General features: G+C 39.2%; 1 protein-coding gene across 2 annotated transcripts in view; it reads left to right on the forward strand.

The window, feature by feature from the left end:
• Positions 1–1,908: 1,908 nt before the first annotated feature.
• LOC126235998 (zinc finger CCCH domain-containing protein 13) overlaps positions 1,909–22,435 on the forward strand; it is an 85,640-nt gene continuing 65,113 nt past the window's right edge. The window contains exons 1-4 of one of the 2 annotated variants that reach the window (XM_049945005.1): positions 1,909–2,412; positions 2,737–2,869; positions 2,947–3,051; positions 10,444–10,599. In XM_049945005.1, coding sequence (XP_049800962.1) covers positions 2,343–2,412; positions 2,737–2,869; positions 2,947–3,051; positions 10,444–10,599 — 464 coding nt within the window. In that variant the 5' untranslated portion in view covers positions 1,909–2,342. The remainder of the gene's footprint in view (positions 2,413–2,736; positions 2,870–2,946; positions 3,052–10,443; positions 10,600–22,435) is intronic. The other variant, XM_049945006.1, reaches the window with a different exon arrangement.

Consider the following 22,435-nt stretch of genomic DNA (forward strand, 5'->3'; position numbering starts at 1 on the left):
GCAGGTCGGATACCTAAATATAACTTGTAGCACCTCAAAGGGGAGGTTTGTTCTTCGCCCAGTCCTTTTCTCATTGTTCATCAGTGACCTCCCAGAAAATATCCCTAATGCTAATTCTATTTGTATGCTGATGGCACAAATATTTTAATGTAAAATTAAAATCAATTTTTATATAATATATATACTGTCACATAAAATCTTTGTTTGAGACAAACTGACTGCTAATAATCACACAGACGAGACAGATTGGTACCCTCTTCAATGCAGACATACACATTGAGAAAGACGAAATTGTCAGTGAGCAGGACACCAAATTCCTTGGACTAATCGTCAGTAGTACACTAAACTGGGACCTGCATGTAGAGATAGTTGCAAAGAAGCTCAAACAAATGTGCCACCAACTCAGATCAATAAAAGATTCAGCCAACATTGACACTTTGAAGCTCGTATACCATGCTCTCTTTGAATCCATTATGAGCTACGGCCTAATTTATAGGGAAAACAGTTCTGAATCCAATACATTTTCCAAATTACAACAACCAATGGTCAGAATAATGGCATCAAAAAGCGGAACTGAACATTGTAAACCACTGTTTAAAGCATTAAATATACTGACAATGCCATGATTCCATATAATGGAACTGGTTTGTTTTGTAGCTCAGCATTTAGCTGCCCGATGCAGAAATCTAGATTGCCACACACACAACACTAGTAACAAATCTCAGTTAAAAATTATAGCATATAGTACCAAATTACATGCTGATGGTGTTAAATATATGGGCATAAAACTTACAACCATCTCCCATCAGAGATAAATACAATTAACAGCTTGAAGGAAATGGGAACTAACCTAAAAAAAATTTTTATTAAATCACTGTTTTTACTCTGTTACTGTGTTTCTTGAGACAAAATTCTAATTTCTTCTTAAAGCTCGTCTTCTGATATACAATGTAACTCTGTTTAGCTTGGTACTTTTTCTGTCCATGCTCTATGCATTTGTATGCAAACCTGAACTTTGTAATACAAAAGTGATTTTCCCCATTTGTAAAGCATTTTTAATGTATACTTTTGAATTTTCATGTTATTTGTTCCATCCATGTTCATCACTTTGTACGTAAACCTGAACATCTTCATATGGAAGTGTGTCACCTTCACTGTCTTCTTTAGCAATGAATTAATGTGTGGTACTTTTGTATTTCCATGTTTCTTGCTCTGTCCATTTTCTTTACTTTGTATGTATACCTGAACACTTTAATACAGAAGTGTGGCACCTTTACTGTTTTACTTTAGTAATGCATTTTAAATGTATATGGTACTTTTGAATTTCCAGTTATTTTGTTATATGTTTCTTTCCGTTAATAATTTGAACTTATTTAGAAATATTGTGCATTTCTGAATTTTTTTTATAAATACTGTGCATTTCTAACTTTTTCACAAGATATCCACCTACATGCTTTTCTGTTTCTTGGCATTAAATATGTATTATATGAACATTTGTATCCTTATAATAACAGTGCCATTATCATTTTAACCATTTATCATCTCATCTCCATTCTTGACTTGTTCTATATCATCATGTGCTTCTCTGCTCACAATGTACGATCTACAAGTCTAAATAAAGTTACTATTACATAATACAGTAAGTAAATGATCTCTTTTTGACAGTTGCATTTAATTCCAATGTATTTATACGTACTCCCAATGATACTAAAGTGTAATTGCAGGCTATGAAGATCAGTTCGCCTTCGTGTTGTGCGCAGCTTAAATATTACTGAAATTCGTATGTCCCGCCAAAGCTTGGTTCGCTTACTAAAAGGTCGACTCGCTTCGTAAACGTGGAGTCGTAGGTGCATGTCAGGCGCTAGACACAAATATGGTGCTATGGTATGAGAGGGTTATCTTTGAAATTCTGATTAGAAGTGTGTTATGTGACGTGACAGACGTAGGAGATGTATCAATTATTTTTGTAGTAGACGTATCACTTTTTTTTTCTAAAAGAAGAAAGATAATATTGTATCTGCAAGGACAAGGGAATAATGTTCTGTACGAAGCAGCTGTTGATTGTTATGATTGTTCAATGCAAATGTAGGTTATGTTAAAAGATCCATCTGGATGCTTATGTTGTTATGATACTTATCGCACGTAATGGTTCCAAGAAAGGACAGAAAGTTTTTGTATGGTCCGTGGATGTACGGTTGTGTGACTAAAGTGAGATTCAGTTATGAGTAGTTTCGGATGATACTGTAATAGCTGAAGATGTCTGCATAATTAAAGAGTTTTAATCTTACGTATTTGTTACACGGCTTAGATTGTATATACAAACAGGTTATAGTTAGCAAACGATGGCTGTCGTCGTGGAAACTACCATTGGGGACTTCACAGTTGACCTATTTACAACAGAACGGCCAAATAGTAAGTATTGTTAAATTGCTTCCTTATGAAATTTTCCCGGTTACTGCCCTGCCGTCCTTTTCATGTTAGTGTTAGTAACATACTGTTTCAGTTTAAACGTGGTTAACAATATATGTCATTGCTGTACGAAGCATCCTTCAGTTTCGTGGCTTATTTGTTAACATTGCTCTGGACTTTAGAAGCATTTTGGTGCCATTTTCGTTTTTCTCTCTTCATGTTAATTTAGAAAAGTGTATGATGCTACACTTAATTATTTTGTTGAGCCCATTACCTGCCATGTGTTCAGTATTACATTCCAAGGAACTATTTGAATCTTTGTTGCAGCATGCTTGAACTTCTTGAAACTCTGCCGAATAAAATACTACAACTTCTGTTTATTTCATTCAATACAACACAACTTTATAGCACAGACGGGGGATCCGACTGGCTCTGGAAAAGGTGGAGAATCTGTTTACAGGTATGGTTGTTATAAATGTGCAACATCATAAGTAAGTGAGGTGAAAATCAAATATTCATGTTGTATTTCATTTTTAGCAAAATTCACGGAGAAAATGCCAAATATTATGAAGGGGAATTAATGCCCAAATTGAAACATGATAAGGCAGGTCTGTTGTCAATGGTCAGCTGTGGAAATAACATGTGAGTATTATTTGTAATAGGCTGTGTAAACCCACCACTGTAGGAAATTGTGTGATATATTCTTTGAACTGAATATGATGTTGAAGGTAAAATCTGTGCCAAAAACATGTTAATTTCCTATGGTAAAATGCCTGATCTGTTAGGCTAACAATTTAGATACTTCTCTAAGTGGTGTAAATCAGTATTTGTCACTCGTGAGACTAAAAAGAAATTTGTGCACTCACTTGCTAATTTCAGAAAGTGGCAGGGTAAACTTTTTCCCCCCCTTGTGGAATATTTCAAAATATTGCTGTGGAAATTCCATGATAGTTACAATAAACAATCTATCTACTTATCAATAAGTAACTCAAATCTTGCACATAGAAACATGACAACAATGACATTATTGTCTTTCAAGCTACCACCCTACTTCTAGCGAGCGCCTCATCTTTTTCTGATGTCTTTCACCCGCGCGCGCGCACACACACACACACACACACACACACACACACACACACACACACACACACACTGCCACCTTTCGAACTAACCTAGGCCTTGGGGTATGCTACAGAGCAGTAAGTCACAACAACAAATATTTTGTATTCTCGTTTGTTGGCTTAACCAACTTTCAGCCAAATTATCCAGCCAAATTATCACCCTCCATCCTAACTTATATCTCAGGGTACATTATGCCGGCCGCAGTGGTCTCGCGGTTCTAGGCGCGCAGTCCGGAACCGTGCAACTGCTACGGTCGCAGGTTCGAATCCTGCCTCGGGCATGGATGTTTGTGGTGTCCTTAGGTTAGTTAGGTTTAAGTAGTTCTAAGGTCTAGGGGACTAATGACCACAGCAGTTGAGTCCCATAGTGCTCAGAGCCATTTGAACCATTTCAGGGTACATTACAGATCCGCAACTCATCACCGCAGTCTATGTTCCCAAAAAACATTGGCACAAAAAATTATGTTGCCAGTGTTCAGTTCTCTTCTAGTTGTTACTTGTGCAAGGTTACATGCCACAGCATTTCATGTGAAGTATAAAATTTTAACAGAAGAGGACAAATTAGTAAGAGAGGAAAAAGTGCAAAAACTTGGGAAGATTTTGGTCAACTGCTAATCTGTGGATAGGTGAGCTACAGAGTCGATGAAGAAATGTACCACAACATTTAACTGTCAGTCTTACCAGTTAGAACAAAGGCTTGTTATGTGGTAAAATTCTCATGGTGTTCAATGACTGATCAGTAAAAATTAAAAGTTCGCAAAAAAAACTTAAAGCAGAAAGACAGGTTGGTAACTTGTGGAATACATCCAATTATAAAGAGTAATTTGCGTGGTTAGTGAAAAACATTGAAGATCTTACAGTTGATTTTTAAACTGTTAGGTAGTGGCAGTGACAGTTGGTCAAAGAAATTGATTTATGACATAGTCTGAGTTTTATTTTAGTTTGGAAGTTTGCAATGCACTTACTTATAATAATAATAATAAAAATAAAAATTAAAAAAAAAACTAAAACTGCTAGGTAGCCACACTATTGTTAAGTGCACCATATTTAAAGAAATTGTGTACAGTAACCTGTGGCAGTTACTCGAGGTGTACATCATTTTGACAGTCTAGTCTGAACTTTAAATTAACTTCTTGTGTTGTAGTATAACAACATTGAGCTGTGCAGTATATTCTAAGCAAAGAACAAATGCTGAGCACACTCCAGTATGCAGCAGAGGAAAGGAGTCTGAGCTAGAACTATCCCATTTTTTAGCTATGGATCCTATGGCCTTATGATCATCATTTTGCATAGTCAAAATCCTATTTTAGCCACACTGATTAGGTAAATTTAAATCGTTATGGGAGAATTTCATAATGCTACCAACATCAAGGCCGCCAATAGACTTAATACTGTATCATCTTGATTACACTGTACACCTAATGGATAACATGGAACCAATTTCGAGGCTTACTGTGCTATCAGCTGTGGATCACAAAATTCCTGCTCAATGTTTCGGAGATTAATATGTGGATTTATACAAATTAATGCAGCCTCAACAGACATTCTCTCATCACTAATTATCATTGACAAATCAGTTGGCGACGTCAGGTGGACATCTGCAATCCAGAAAAATGCATTGAAATATCTACATATTTAATCCACAAAACATCATGTACACGGAAATACGGAAGCGTCCGATCCCGCCCGTCTGCTTTGACCCATGACGTCACAAATATGGCGGAAACGACCGTACACCACGATTCCAATATGGCGCATATAAAGTCGGTACGTACACATTATGAGGACGAAAGTACATCGAAAAAAGTGTAGTGACACTAACGGGACAAGCGCGGGAAATTAGGTGTTTTTGGGTGAGGGGCAAACTAAATATAAACAAATTTAGACACCCACCCCCATACAAAACCACGAAAAAAACCGACATCACAAAACTCCCCAAATACAAAATTATCAGGAATCGGACACTTCCCTTGACCTATATAGCTCAACAGCAGCTCCCGATCCCATAAATTAGGATCAAACACTTCCTTTGGCCTATACAGCACAAAAACATCTCCCGATACCAATATCAATATACACAGCCACACATTGGGATCGAACACGTCCCTTGACCTGTGCACTGTTAATTTTATCCGTCATATCCATTCCTGAACAAAAACAACAACCAATTAATTTTACTAAAATTACCACACGATCCTGCAGCGAACAACACTAAATTAACCTTCACACAAAATCGTTAACTCACTGAAATGAATTCCACTACAAACACAGCCGACACTCTAACAATTCTGGATAATGAGCAAAAGCAAACTGAGCCCATTACACCACAGAAACGAAAACCCTGAACATACCACCAGACAGCACAACAAACCACAACACGACGACATCTACAAACACGCCACACTCACAAACCAAACTCCGCGCTGTCATGACGTCACACACGACAACACCCTTACGTCACGGGTCAAAGCCGACGCGTGGAATCGGACGCTTCTGTCGACCCATGTACAGTGTGTGGTGGCGGCTGCTTCTCATACCACTACAATATCCCCCTTTCATGTCCCATTCCTTAATAGTCCATTGAGAGGGACTGTTGATAAACTTCTGTATGAATTCTAATTTCTCCTATTTTCTCGCCATTACAATTTCTCAACGCATATGCGGGGGGAAGTAAATTATTTCCTGTTCCATGTTGAAACCTGTGCTCATGGAATTTCAGCAGTAAACCTTTCCATAACAGTCTATACTTCTCTTGCTGTGCCTGGACTGGAGGTTGTTGAACATCTCTAAAACCACTTTGCCCTTACTTAATGATGCAGTGATGAAACCTCCCCTCCTTTATTGGATCTACTCTATCTCTGAGTTAAGGTGCATGCACATGATGCCTTTTTTTGTGATCAGCTGTGTGCACGTGCATAAATTACAAACAGCGTATGTGCATGCTTCCCGCCTTCAGTGGAAATCTTTGTGCGTTTTAGTAGATGGAAGGCAGCTGGGGCCCCATGTGTGTTAGATTGTGTGGTGTGCTCAGATCATGCCGCGAAGTGATTTATGTGTAATAATGTCTATTATTTATTTAGTGTATGGCATTACGTATGAACAGCAACTAACAATTTTGGACTCAATAACTTTACAAAACTATATTAATTTCATAATGTATAATTTAAAAAAATAAGTCTGTAAATTAATATCTAATTTGTCGATCCATTCAAGGGCTGCCTCGGTCACTTCAAAGAAGTCTTCCTAGTTCCCATGGTAGGCTCTTCTGCTACAGGTGGTCACAATGTGATTGATCGTCTGGTATTCATTTCCACAGTCACATTGAGAAGATGGAGCACTTCCCCATCGGTAGAGGTTTTCAACACAGATGCCATGGCCTGTGCGGATTTGATTAATTGTTTTCCAGGCATGTCACGTTAATTCCATACTGGCTGGACTTGTCAGATCTTTGGAGGGTCTGATGTTCCTCATGCGCAATAGTTTTCCACATTTCTGTCCACTTTTTGTTGACATTGAAAGTAGGTGCCTGTTGTGATTCTGCCAATAAGACAGGTGGTTGCCGCAGTCCATTTGGAGTGCAGGAACATCAGAGTGCATTGCAAGCTCAGGGATTTTAAATAATTTTTGGTATTCCTTGAGGAGGGTGTTCTATCTTCGGAGGTCTGGTGGCGCAGTATCGTAGCTTTTGCGCCCCATGAGGTACCACTCATCTTCTGTATGATGTTATTGCATGATCTCAGCTTTGCTGCGGTGTTTTCAATATGCTTCCTGTAAGAGAGGGTTCTATCAAGAGTCACTCCTATATATTTTGGAGTCTATTTGGTGAAAGACCTGACCATTAAAGATGACATTCAACTTCGCATTAGCCATTCTGTTCTTAAGGTGAAAGCAGCTTACTTCAGTCTTCGTTGGATTTGGTATCAGTCTCCACTTTTTGAAGTATCATCTATTGTGGTCAGATCTGTTGATAGTATCTCCTCACCAGCTTCAAGAGTTCTCTGTTGGGTGCCCAAGGCCAGATCGTCTGCATAGATCAGCTTCTTTGACTCTGTTTCAGGGAGGTCAGATGTGTACAAGTTGAACAGGATTGGTGCCAAAACTGAGCCCTGAGGAAGACAATTATCAAGTTTTTTCTGTCTGCTTAGTTGGTTGCCAAGGACAACTTGGTAGTATCGCTCAGATAGCATGTTGTTTATGAGCCTGATTGTGGTTTGGCAGTGTATAACTCTGGCGAGTTCGTACAAGAGTCCTTATCTCCATACTGCATCTTAGGCGGCTGTAAGATCAATGAAAGCTACTGATGTTTTAAGGCGACGTTGGAATCCAGCTTTTATGTGTGTAGTGAAGCTGAGCACTTGATCTGTGCAGTTCTATTGACTCCGAAGGAAGCATGCATGAATTTATAGATGATTACAGACAAGGAAAAGTTGAATGGAATGCTACTTCTAAAGATTATTTGAATAAAAAATTGAGATGTGGTGCCCTGAGTGTCAAGTATTACAGAAAATGTCTCTGATCATATTATTCTAAAAATAAGGTGCCATAAGGAAAGGTAGGAAAATAGAGAAGAATAATTTAGAAATTTATAAAAAGTGTATTTGAAAAATGTAGATGAATATTCATGCTATGGTGACTTCGTAACACAACTGAGAAGCATGACGTGAAAAAATTATATGATGGGCTATCAGTAGCTCCTCAACAAACTACTGGAAATAGAAGTGAGGGACATTGATGATGCAAAAATTACAAAATTTGAAAACACAACCTCCCTTCCAGAGGATACTCACACCTATGAAATTCCCAGATTTGTCAAGTCCAAGGATGAAACTTCCTGGCAGTATAAAACTGTGTGCCGGACCGAGACTCGAACTCGGGACCTTTGCCTTTGCCTTCTGTAAGGTTCACAGGAGAGCGTCTGTGAAGTTTGGAAGGTAGGAGACGAGGTACTGGCGGAATTAAAGCTGTGAGGACGGGGCATGAGTCGTGCTTGGGTAGCTTAGTTGGTAGAGCACTTGCCCCCGAAAGGCAAAGGTCCCGAGTTCGAGTTTCGGTCCGGCACACAGTTTTAATCTGCCAGGAAGTTTCATATCAGTGCACACTCTGCTGTAGAGTGAAAATTTCATTCTAAGTCCAAGGATGTTAATCTACAAATAATCAGAGTTGTTTAAACAACATTTTTATTAAATTAAATTGAAAGTTAATTAACCCTCACATAATGGCTAAGTGTCTCCATTGAGTATTTCTGAGTTTCAGGAAATGCTTTGTTTTGAAATGCAAAAGAAAATAGTTCAAACTAATATGTAAGTTGCCAGTTACTAGCTAACAAAATGTAATTGCCAGCCTTATCACTGCAGTTTCCCAAGAAGAAAATCTGAAATTTCGCTGTGACCTTTAAAATTTGGAAACAAATCGTTGTCATCACATTGTATTTATCGTACCTCTGTCATTTATATAGTTCTTTACCTGTAGTCACTTTTGCCTTGTCTTTTCATTGCAATAAATGCAGCACAAGCTCCCAAGAAAAGAAGAGGAATGCGTAGCAGACATCTTGCATATTGAGGCAATGTGTAGACATGAGAACACTCATAAATGCATACAAGCATTCTTTTCATGAAGTTTTGTTCATACTCTTTTATCCCCATGTGTCTGTGACTGTGCACGAAGAGAGGGACATCGTGTAGACATTGACATACCTTTAATTCACCTCGTGTCCCAGACTGATGAACAGTACTCAAGAATCAGTCTTATAAATGTTTTGTACTCCACTTATTTCATGGGTGAATTACACTTCCGTAAGATACTTCAGCTTAATGTTAGCATGGAATCTGTTTTTCCGACAATTAATTTTTCTTGGTCATTCCACTTTAGATTCGCTAATAACCTCAATGTTGAACACCTGTAAAATCCAGTCCTTCTACTTTAGGTTGCATACGCACAGTTTTATGATAGTTTTGCCTTGCTTCACAAGTGCCTACAATATTCTTGGACATGTGATCAGAAATAGCCTTCTGCGCAAGAGTCTAGTTTGGAAACTGAAGTTAATTTCAAGCTACAACTCCAAAGGTTCCTGGTCACTTATTACTACTTTCAGTCCCTTATTACTACTTTCATCTCTGGAAGTGATTATTAATGTGAAAATTCTGAAATTTTGCTATTAGTCAGAGTCCATGTTAAATTGTACGTCCCCAAATAAGTGACAGAACAAGTCAATTCAAAGGTCAGAGGAAGGCAGGGGCATCGGACATGGTCATGACTATTCCAGCAATGCAGTGTTCCAACCAACATTCGGGTTGTGAACAGCTGTACTGTTAATAAGACTAAAATTGTCACTCTTATTATTTGGGACCATACCAGCAAACAGAGCCACTAAAAATGTACGAAGTTTGTTCACAAAAATGTTTCCTGGAAAGTGGATAGCTGTGGAGGAGCAATGACATCATTTATGGACATATATTATCTATTTAGTCATCATACACAATTTAAATAGGTGTTACTGTTATAAAAATAGTGTAGACTGTATTTTCACCCCCTTTGTCTTCAAAAAGTTTTCTCTGAAACCTTTGTCTCATTTAACGTGCATTTTTCAACATTCTTCTTTTTGTGAAATGATTAAAATGGGATAATTTTTTACGTACATCGTCTGGAACCAATTACATCAGTTGCAGGACATGATTTTGCCAGATAACTACTGAAGCAAAAGCAGCTACACTTGGTATTCACTTTGATTGGGAGAAAGTATGTTTTAGAAAGTTTAGTGGAAGCTTTAACTTAGTTGTTGGTTTGCTAATACTTACAGAGAAAAATAATCAGATTTTAATTTTTTTAAATTTTGATGATATATTTGTTCAAAGGCATTTCATTTTGACTTTTTCTGCCACAAAGGTGTGCATGTTCAATTTTATGATTTTTGAAGGTTTGGATCACAGTTCTTCATAACACTTGCAAAGGATCTTCAGTCCCTGGATGGTGAGCACTGTGTCTTTGGAGAGATAGCAGAAGGTCACGAAATTCTTCTAAAGTTGAATGAAGCAATTTGTGATACAGAACATAGGCCTTACCAAGATATAAGGTAAGTTTATCAGCAGAAAGGCTTCTCCACATTTGAATCTTGCTTTCACTTCCATTCCTGTGTCTCAGTTGTGCCCCTGTACCATAATTGTTTGTAATTGTTCTAAATAAAAGTAAAAAATGAATAATTGTAATAATTGTTAAGAAGAAAAGCAGCCACACGACAGTTCCCAAAATGGGAACTTAATCAATGATACCCCCTCACACACACACACACACACACAAACTCGCATGGCATTAACATCATCTTTCAGATTTTAGAATCTCATTCATCAGAGTAAAGATATGTAATTCGAAACCGTGTGTGCACAGATATGCAAGTATAGGAGAAATAGTCCCGAACTCTGAACAAGAGATTTGAAATGAAGAAATGATGTCAAATTAACAGTAGAGGTAACAATATTCAAAATTGAGTCTACAGCTTGTACAGGGTGTATACAACCTGGGAGATCCACGAAAAACCCGGGAATTTTTTCATTCGGGAGAAAACCAGGAAAAACCCGGGAATATTTTAGAATTCCGTTTTTAAGTTTTCAGTTAAATTTTTGTTATTTTGACTGGTAAGAAATAATATTCAAACAAAGGATATTACTGTATCCCACTACTGCAGAATAATACTGCAGCAATAAAACATGAATGAGAGGAAAAAACTAAAATAAAACTTAAGTTGCAAATGAAATGCCATGTACAACAACAAAACACAGTGCTCCCACAAGCATCTGCCAGCAGCAAAATGTGTCAAAGGCTTTAGGAAGACTATGCAATGCTTCATAACAACAAATTGCCTCTGATGAGCGTAAAGTCACAACTGTTTACATTGGATTCGTGTGAGCAGTTGCTTACGGGCCCATGCGCATGCACAGTTGAGTCACGTATGTGTAGTACCTTCTCCCACTTCTGGCTACAAAAGTGTGGCTGTTAGCTGTATAAGCAGTAGCAAGATGCTACTCAGAAAAATTTTACTGTCGTGCGCAAGCTGCCGTATTCACTGGGAGCGAACAGGGGTATCTGCCCCGGGCGGCAATTTCAGTCGAGCAATAATCGCCTTGTAGAACAATGAAGTTATTTTTGTTGGTTTGCTAAAGAAATGTGGTTTTTATTAATCTTTTCCACTGAAGCAGTCAATTCATTTGTAACGAAATGTTTAATTCCACCCTATTGGCTAGTTTCAAGTGTTCTCTGCATTTCAAAAGAGCATGTTTTCATCTAATTGCAAGTGTGGTATTATGTCATAATAAAGAACTAAACATGAAATAATACAGTACTGGTACTCCAAGAAAATTTACAACCGAATATGGACGTATGAATGTACACTTTAAACAGAATTATGCACATTATTGTGGTTCACAAAATTCTGACGCTCTTGGAATATCCTCTGATGTCTTGTTGCTTTTATAACATAACGTAAGATCGTTTAATGTTTTACATGTATGAACATACGGGCTTATTGTGTCATCGTAGCTGTGCAAGTGCTGTGTCACCTGTTATCTGGTGCTCTCTGGCAACTGCTGAAATGAACCTCTTTCTAACAGGTCATGGGAAAAAGAAATACGGAAGCGTCCGATCCCGTCCGTCTGCTTTGACCCATGATGTCACAAATATGGCGGAAATACCTAAACACAATATCATCTGGAATCGGACACTTCCCTTGACCTATATAGCTCAACAGCAGCTCCTGATCCCATAAATTAGGATCAAACACTTCCCTTGGCCTATATAGTTCAAAAACATCTCCCGATACCAATATCAACATACACAGCCACACATTGGGATTGAACACTTCCCTTGACCTGTGCACTATTAATTTTAACCGTCATATCCATTCCTGAACAAAAACAACAACCAATTTATTTTTCTAAAATTACCACAAGATGTACAGCGAACAACACTAAATTAACCTACACACAAAATCGTTAACTCACTGAAACGAATTCCACTACAGACACAGCCGACACTCGAACAATTCTGGATAATGTGCAAAAGCAAACTGAGCCCATTACACCACACAAACGAAACCCTGAACAGACCACCAGAGAGCACAACAAACCACAACACGACGACATCTACAAACACGCCACACTCACAAACCAAACCCCGCGCCGTCATGACGTCACACACGACAACACCCTTATGTCACGGGTCAAAGCCGACGCGTGGGATCGGATGCTTCTGTCGACCCCCGGGAAATTATCGCGAATGATTGATTGAAAAGCGTTACTTTCAAAGTAAATTTCGTTTTACCCAAGATGAACTATGTGCGATGAATTTCTTTAATCACAGAATGTTTGACTCTCATATAAAAATCAACTCTTTGAGGATGACCATTTAGAAAAATTTCAAGCCCAGAAGATCAGACATTTATGTCATTATTAAACATTTTACTGGCATATTTGTGTGATGTATATTAAAGTGTAACACGCGCAAAGAAGATCAACGTTATACGTGAAAGTTTAGCTTCTCTTGCAGCTTATTAATCATTGATACCAATATTTTATGTGAAAGCTTTTCTTTTCTTGTAGCAACAATATGTATATTAATTTAAACCATTAACTTTACCTATTTGTGTGTACCCGCTACTTAACTGTGATAATGCTATTGGCTGACGACATGACGTGTCCTATGCTTTGAATATCCGCTGTATCTGCTGGCGAGATCACATGACGTGAGCTACGGCTGGCTTACAAAAGCGTGTTGCAATCTCAATAAATCGATAAGTTTTACAGTTCCGAGGAAAAGTATACTGTCACTTAACACGGAAAAGTGTATTTTCACCCGGGAGAAAGTGTATTTTCACCCGGGAGAAAGTGTATTTTTAACTGGGAAATCTGGGAATTTTTTTTCCTTGTCCACATATACACCCTGTTGTAATAAGTGACAGATAATTTATGAATCAAAGATGAGACGTAAATCAAACTGGATTCAGATGTCCTGTTGCAAATACGTATTAACGAAAAGGAAACAAACGAAATATGAGGATGGAGAAAAATATATTAAAGTGGGAAAAGAGGGAAGAATAAAGGACCACAGGAATGTATATTCCAAACACGAAATCAAATGAGCAAGCATAAGTTGGGACAGCCAACGATAATGCTGAATATAGCAAAAAACTATGAATGAAGGCTGTTGAAGAGAAACACAATAAAAAGAGACTGGACCAGGTAGACAGTCAAGCAAAGTACAGTTCACAAACTTTCTATTGAACAGCTTTAGATTTGTGTGCATGGAGCAGGGAATATGTAGCTCTATTCCTCATGTGGAATGCCACAGGGAGAGGAGAAGCAATGTTATCCATAAAAGAATGACATGTATAAGCTGTATGACTGAAATTGAAAATGCTTTATGAACCAGAAGTTGTTTGTGTTGGTATATGTTCCTACTTTGTGGTTATCATTTTTCACAAAAATCTGAGGTTAAAAATATACATCAAGTTTGAATGCATGCTTTTAATTGGTAGCTGTATATCAAGTTTTCAATGCGTGCTTTTAATTGGTAGCAAAATTTCCTTGTTTAAAATTGTTAAAAAAAAGAGAAGCTTGTGGCACGTGCAACTTCATTGAACCTGAAAGTGGGGCTGGAGGTAATGATTTTGAATGACTCTTGGGAGCTTGCTGGGAAAACTGGATTTTGGAGGAAAGGTTGAGGTTTGTCTTGAGATTGTGAATTGCCATTGTAGGGTCTTCTTGTTTTTTGTAAAATAATACTACAGGAAATTGAGCTGTACCTGCTACGCTTGGCAAGTTTGGAAAGTGTGGAACTTGTTGAGGGTTAAGAATAGGTTTCTTGGAGAAATGGAGAGGAAAACTAGTTTATGGTATCGCACAAATATCTAAATGGTGTGCAGTGTGTTTCTTGAGTTTGCTGCCAGTCATTTGAATAATGGTTGGCAGGTAAAGTGCTGATAGTAGCAAGATATGGTGAGCAGGGAACAGCTGATTGGTTTAGATTATATTAGTACTTGTTCCATAGATCATGAATACGACACTTCGTAATGATATGGAACGTGTCAGGTTAATAAAAGGTGTCTATACAAGATATTGCATTAGACAAAATATTACATGACACTCAATATTTTAATTATTTTTTTTAATTTTTTGTGGGGTTTGGAAATTACCCACTTACTATATCCAAAAATTCATCTAATGAGTAGAAGGAGCTGCCATTAAGAAATTCTTTCAATTTCCTTTTAAATGCTATATGGCTATCTGTCAGACTTTTGATACTATTAGGTAAGTGACCAAAGACTTCTGTGGCAGCATAATTTACCCCCTTCTGAGCCAAAGCTAGATTTAACCTTCAGTAGTGAAGATCATCCTTTCTCCTAGTGTTGTAGCCATGTACACTGCTATTACTTTTGAATTTGTTCGGATTGTTAATAACAAATTTCATAAGTGAATATATATATTGTGAGGCTACAGTGAAGATTTCTAGCTCTTTAAATAAGTGTCTGCAGGTTGATCTTGGATGAGCTCCAGCAATTATTCTGATTGCATGCTTTTGTGCAGTGAACACTCTTTTACTCAATGATGAGTTACCCCAGAATATGATGCCATACGAAAGCAGAGAATGAAAATAGGTATGGTAAGCTAATTTACTCAGATGTATATCGCCAAAATTTGCAATGAGCCTAATAGCGAAGTAGCTGAACTCAAACGTTTCAGCAGATCTTTAGTGTGTTTTTTTCCAGTTCAACCCCTCATCAATGCATACACCTAGAAATTTTGAATATTCTACCTTAGCTACCGATTTCTGATCGAAGTCTATATTTATTAATGGGGTCATTCCATTTACTGTGTGGAACTGTATATACTGTGTTTTGTCAAAGTTTAATTAGAGCCCATTTGCATAGAACCACTTAATGATTTTCTGAAAAACATCGTTTATAATTTCACCAGTTAATTCTTGTCTGTCGGGTGTGATAGCTATACTTGTATCATCGGCAAAAAGTAACAGCTTTGCATCTTTGTGAATATAGAATGGCAAGTCATTAATATATATTAAGAACAGCAGAGGACCCAAGACCGAACCTTGCGGCACCCCATTCTTGATTGTTCCCCAGTTTGAGAAATCACCAGCCCCCCTTTTTTTCCATATTATGTGAACTGTTTATTTCAACTTTCTGCACTCTTCCAGTTAGGTATGATTTAAACCATTTGAGCACTGTCCCATTCATATCACAGTACTTGAGCTTATCTAAAAGTATTCCATGATTTACACAGTGAAAAGCCTTTGATAGATCACAAAAAATCCCAACGGGTGACTTCCGGTTACTTAGAGCATTTAATATTTCATTAGTGAAAGTATATATAGCATTTTCCGTTGAGAAACCCTTCTTGAAACCAGACTGACATTTTGTTAAAACTATTTTTACAAAGGTGTGAAGCTACTCTACAATACATTACTTTTTCAAGAATTTTGGATAAGGCGGTCAGAAGAGAGATTGGGCTGCATTTGACATCAGTCGTATCTGCTTTTTTATGCAGTGGTTTAACAATGGCATACTTCAGTCTGTTTGGGAAAATGCCCTGCTTCAGAGAGCTATTACATATGTGGCTAAGAATCCCACTTATTTCTTGGGAACAAGCTTTTATTATCCTGCTGGAAATGCCATCAATTCCATGTGAGCTTTTATTCGTGAGAGAGTTTATTATCTTCCTAATTTCTCAAGGCAAGGTGGGAGGAATTTCAGTTGTATCAAATGGTGTGGGTAAGGCCTCTTCCATTAATTGGCAGGTTAGTAAAGAACTTGAAAAGGTAAGAGACTGTGTAAATTGGAATTTAGGGAGATGGCATTTGTACACCTGGCAGCATAGACAGGCACTCACGTGTGACCTCATTACCATTCCGAGATGAAAAGGTTGAGAGGATTGAGAATAACCCAATTTAATTAGGAAACCATGAAGTGTATTACAGCTTAATACTCACTGTAGTGACATTACCTAATTTTAAGTTTGTAGGAATTTGTGAGAAAGCCACTGTGAAGCATTGTGTTAGCAAACTCGCATACCAGTAAGTGCAGTGTAGTAGCAGCATATTGGTTAAAACAACATGTACCTAAAAGGATTGTGAGGTGGGCTAACTGCTCAGTAAGGAAGACAGACCAGGGGCTGGATAATAGTGCGACAAATACTTCTTGAACCATATAAAAGGCTGTGAATTCTCAAGCAGATTAATTTGGAATCCAGCAGCAGTACCACGATGCCAGGGTCATGCTAGATGCACAAGATGACTGGGCATTGCCAGCTGCAGCCATGGGTTCAAAGCTTGGTTGGGCCAGCTGCCTCCTACCCTGAGTCTCCTTTGAGGGTCTTGGTGCCACTATGCCAGCCGATCTGTCGTCCACAGCCGCTGTTGCCAGGGGGCACCAGGTCTTGTCCCGTACGCAGCAATCTTCACTCACTGCTGCAGTGGTCACGAGCCAGGCTGGAGGTGCCGGATTTGGCTGTTCCACAGCAGAAGGAAGAATGTTTCACTGACATTGGTGCTGTGGCCTACTGATAGACCTCTTGTTGTTGCCCAGCCTAATGTCATTAACGCATCTAATGTCATCTCTTTACCAGGGCAGAAGCCAGCAGCCTGCTAGACATTGCTGGCCTGAGTCACTGGAATGTGGCGTGTCACCGGAATGTGGTGTTTTCTGCATCACGTTGCTAATGATGTGACATATGTTTGAAGCTTAACCATTTTGTTCTGTGGATGTGTGTACATGTCCTGCTCTGCTGTTCCCCAAGCACTGTGGACATGAATACATGCGCCGTTTGGGTTTTCCTGCAGTGCTGTTGATGTCTGTATGCGTTGTGAGATGCTGACCTCTCACTGCTGCAAACGAGTTACTTCCATATATCTGTGTTTAAAAAAGTTTCGAGTGTTTTTCATACAACATAGGTGCCTCTTTGCGTGCTATCACTTACAAAAAACAGTGTTTCAATATCATGAGCCGTTTTTGAAAATGACAATTGTTATGACCACTTAAATCCTGATTCTCAGGGACAGAAAAACGTGTATCGTGCGCAACCATTTGTTGGATATAAAACTCAAGAATGAAATGGGATATCATTCTGCTCTCATTTTTAAATAAAATTGTAATACCTGATCTACATTTCGTGTACTGCAATGTACGAGTTAAAATCAACCCTACGCAGAGTTCACACAATGTGTTTTTATCTCTGCAAGCTCTTTAAAATTGCAAAGTTTTATTTTATTGGATGCAGCACAGTAAATGTGACTTAAAATGAAAAGAATCGGAGTCGTTTATAGAGTCAAAATATCAGACTGTAAGACACGCAAAAATCAATTTTTTTTTCAGTGTATAGTTTTGTTGTAATAATAATACAAGTATTTCATAGCGGCCAGAATACCACCGTTTACCACAGATATCAGCACTTGACGAGCAGTACAGGCACAACAGAGCTGTGCTCAGCACAGAATGCAGAGAGCATGTCTGTAGCAGCAGAAGGGTTGATAAAACGTGTCTCGACCTTCAGTGTGTTACTCTTGACACCCACCTTACCAAGTGCTGTCTACACTCTACAGAGTGGTGCCAGCAAGGAATCTTTGAGCCCTCCATCACACCATTTTGTGATAGCAGAGGGAGGGGCAATGTCTACAACCACCATCCGTAGATGAAGAAAATAACACAACTGCTGCAAGGCGCATTTTTTGTTGTACACGGTGGGGTGAGTGCAGTCTTTTTGTTTTGTTTTTGTTCGGCTCTGAGGTCATGGCAGTTTAGTAGATTTTGCCAGGGGTTGAGTTGCACTTCTAAGTTCAGTATATGACAGGTGATCAAAGCTGGTATTTCTAAGGTGACATAAATACAAGTGTTAGTTTTCACTTGGTTGATACGGGCAATATGGGTGTAATGAGCAAGAAGTGTGGCTCATTGTCTAGTAGTATACAGGGTGGAGAAAAATTGTCACAAAATTTTAACCCTGGATAGCTGATGTCAGTGGGAACCAAACTTACTAATGTTGTGTTGGTCAACAACGTCCCATTTTTGAACTATGGAAACTTGGCGCCACGCTCTCCGATTGCCCATGGGATTCCACTGTTGCCAGTTATCGGTTGACGGGCAGCGCTATGGTTGTCGGTTCACACATGCAAATGTCCCTCGCCCCGTCAATGCCCCAACGTGGACATTGACGGTATAGAGAATTTAAGAGATGAAATAGATAAGGTGCTGGTGGACAGTGCAAAGTGGTCTAAGAGATTAGAGGCACGTGATGCTGAGGTGAAGGAAAGAACTTATCACAAAACTACACCGTATAAGGAGAAGTTGTGGAGAGAGCACACTGACTGGTTGATCAAAAACAGGCCTCGTGTTGTAAGGAATATGTTGATTATGAGGAGAATGAAAATAAGGGAGATAGGGGAAGGAGAGAGGAAGGAAAAGGAGGAAGCTGAATGTTAGGAGCAGGCTTGTGGATAGTTTATCTGTTCCTGCAGGACGGCCGACTACCAGTACTGTAGGTGAACCTTTCGGTCCTGTGAAGAGGAGGGAAGAACGTCGTGGATGGGTGGACAATTGTTTTGAGCGGGAAGGTTAAACTAACTGTAGGTAGTGTCATAATAAATGTTTGTGGGAACTTAAGTGAGACACTGAGTAATGATGATGATGAAATTAAGGTGAGTAATGTAGAAGTACCACCTCTGGTATCAAGTGTAATTGTGGAGTCTGAGGTAGCAGGAATGAATATGCGCTGTTCTGAAGCGATTGTGGGGATAGCAACATGGTTGATTTTAAGTTCATTGTCACATTTGGTGATAATGGGTGTTGTGTTGAGGCAATAGTACCTGTGCCAAATACACAGGGCAGTTCAGGTGCTGGTAACTTTTGCATTGTGCAGAGTGGAACTGCAAAGAAAGTTGTTTTAGGTACTAAACAGAATGCACGAGAAATTATTGATAGTTATGCAGATGTTTTGGTAGAAATGGTAGGGGCACGTATATTTGCTCAGGAGCAGGGTGCATGAAAGAAAATAGAGAGATGATGAGTTCGTAGAGTGGATGATGAAGTCAGCAGGGCTGACTCTACTGAAGAGTACATCCCAGTTCAGTATGTAGCGCAGGCACAAGTAGTGGGTCACAACCTTGCGGGGCAAGCAGCTGACATGCACAATGAACTGTTTACAGCACATCCACAGTCTGATGTGCACGATGAGTATGAACTGGGTTAAGGGTAGAACACAAGCCTAAAAGTAAACATTCTGACTGAACATCATGCCAAAGTTAAATTTGGACTGCAAATAGTTTTTGTCGGTGTAGAGCTATCATGAGGTGTGTGTTTTGTAGTGGACAAACCAGTTTAACCTTGTACAAATTCACATGGAACAGTGCAACCAGGCATCAGGAAGTTGTTTTGTGTGGACATGGAGACCAGAAAACCAAGCATTTTAAGGGGAATTTAGCCTGTAATGAGCACTACATTGGGAGGAATAAGTTGGACTACTTGTTTAAGTGTTGTGAATGGTAGTGCTGTATGTGGTTTTCTTGTGAGGGAAGGTTTGGGAGTATGTTTCCTTGGAGAGTATAAGGGGAACTGTTCGTGCAAGAACAAGTTCCACAAGTTGTTGAAAACAGTGGGTCAGAACCACAGGACAGACAGATGGAATGCCAAGCGAAAGTCGTGTGTGAGTGTGGAATGGAGAGTTAGAACTTGTTTGTGCTTAAGCGTGGCAAGAGGCCTAGTAATGAAATATGATTCGTAGTATTTGAGATAATGAACAGGAAAAGAAACGCTTGAGAGATGTTGTGCGACTAAGCAGTACAAGGAGAGATTACAAGGTGGTGATAGCCATAATAAGTGTGTGGGTAATATTATAGTTTAAATATCAGAAAGAAATGAATTTGTTAGAGCTTAAAGAAGATAAGAGGCAAGGAGAAAGCTATGTGAGAACGAAGATGTTCCCACTGCACAGATACAATAATTATAGATGTGTTGAAAGATTTGCAAAGGAGCAGTCATAAATTTTACATAATAAATGTGTAAGGTTTTAAATTGCTAGTCTAGTATGATCATGAGGGGTGTCACTTGTTTCATAAAAAAATGGTGGAAATAGTCAAGGTGGGGAACTGGTCCTGACCAAGACAGAAGTGGCCGGGTCTTCCCCGTGAACAGGGGCACTGTAAAGTACTATCTAGTTTTAAATGAAACCTGAAGGAATTTGTAAAAAAGCCACTGCAATGCATTGCCTTAGGTACCGCGGGCAGGAAAGCGCAGTGTAGCAACATATTGGTTATAACAACATATATGCAAAAGGATTGTGAGACAGGCTAGCTATGCTTGGCAAGGCAGGCAGGATGATGTCATCACAACAGGGCAAGTCCCATGTTGCGAGCTACGTGACCAGGGGCCAGATAATAGTGCAACAAATACACCTCGAGCCATATAAATAGCTGTGAATTTTGATGCAGATAAATACAGAGTCCAGCAGCAGAATCACCATGACGCCAGGGCCACACTACATGATGATACGACTGGGCATCGCCGGCTGCAGTCATGGGTTTGAGACCAGTTTGGACCAACTGCCTCCTGCACTGAGTGTCCTTGTGGGCTTGGTGATACAGTGCTGCCCACAGCTGCCATTGCCAGACTCCTGCTCGGAAGCAGGGGGTCATATCCCCTGCACGGCAGACTTGGTTCACCACTGCGGTGGACACGAGCTGAACCAGATTCCCTGTGTGCAGCCGTTCCACAGCAGAACGCAGTTGCAACAGACAGAAGAAATGTACCACTGATATGACATCAACAACACAGGGTACCGGCGCCTAAGGGTGCGATTTTCACCAGAGCAGAAGCCAGCCACCTGCTAGACATTGTCGATCTGAGTCGCCGGAGTGGGGTGTGTTTGTCTCGCATTGCTAATGACATGATGTGTAATTGAAGTGAATAAAATATTTCTCTTGATCACCAGTGTGTCACTGAGCCCCAGGGCACTCACTCCCACATTCTACATCACATAGTTTCTGTTACTGTACCAGTTCTGAGTATCATTAGTTTCCAGGAGTCTGTGGAACAATTCTTGGCCTAAGGCCACATAAAAATATGTTGAGGGTCACAGTATTTTGGCACAATCATAGGCCAGGTATATTCCACAGGCTGTTAAAAATTAGCTGACATTCACTATAACTTTAACTCTTCTTTTGCTCCAGTAACAATGAGATTGGGGATCTGCCTTATGCAAACATTTTTGTTTATTTGCTTTCCCAAACTAGTTTCAGTGAAATACTGTCATTATCAGTGGGTTTCTTTATTCAAGTCATTGCTTTTCTTTTCTCTCTCTCTCTCTCTCTCTCTCTCTCTCTCTCTCTCTCTCTCCCCTTTTTTCCCCCCGCCTCCCACCCCTTCCAAGAATACAGCATGTCATGTTAGTTGACCAGCTTCAGTTGCTCAAATTCACAGAAAAAGCATAACTTTTCACCTTGGCAGTAATTCAAATATTTGAGTGATTGCCAAGGTGAAAAGTAATGTTTTTTCTGCATTATCTGAGCAACTAAAGCTGACCAACTAACACCACATGCGATGTGCTGAAGAACAGCAACAAACGTATCAATTATGCAATGACTTTAAAATAAACAAATCTACTGATGATGGTGGTATTTTGTCGAAACTAGTGTGGTTAGCCTAAGTAAGTAAAGAAAAGTATTTGCCTCAAAGTGGATCAAAAACCCCATATTAAAATTACTGACTAGTCGAAACTGGTACAGACACATACATATCTTATGTAAGTATTTCACTGTCATAAACTTTTAAAATGAAATTAAATGAGCGTATGGCGTTGAAGGCCAGAAGTCACCACCTGTCTAAGTTCAGCTTTTTCAGTTGACGCCATATTGGAAGA

Source organism: Schistocerca nitens, chromosome 2, assembly GCF_023898315.1.
Source record: "Schistocerca nitens isolate TAMUIC-IGC-003100 chromosome 2, iqSchNite1.1, whole genome shotgun sequence".
In the NCBI taxonomy this organism is placed as follows: domain Eukaryota; kingdom Metazoa; phylum Arthropoda; class Insecta; order Orthoptera; family Acrididae; genus Schistocerca; species Schistocerca nitens.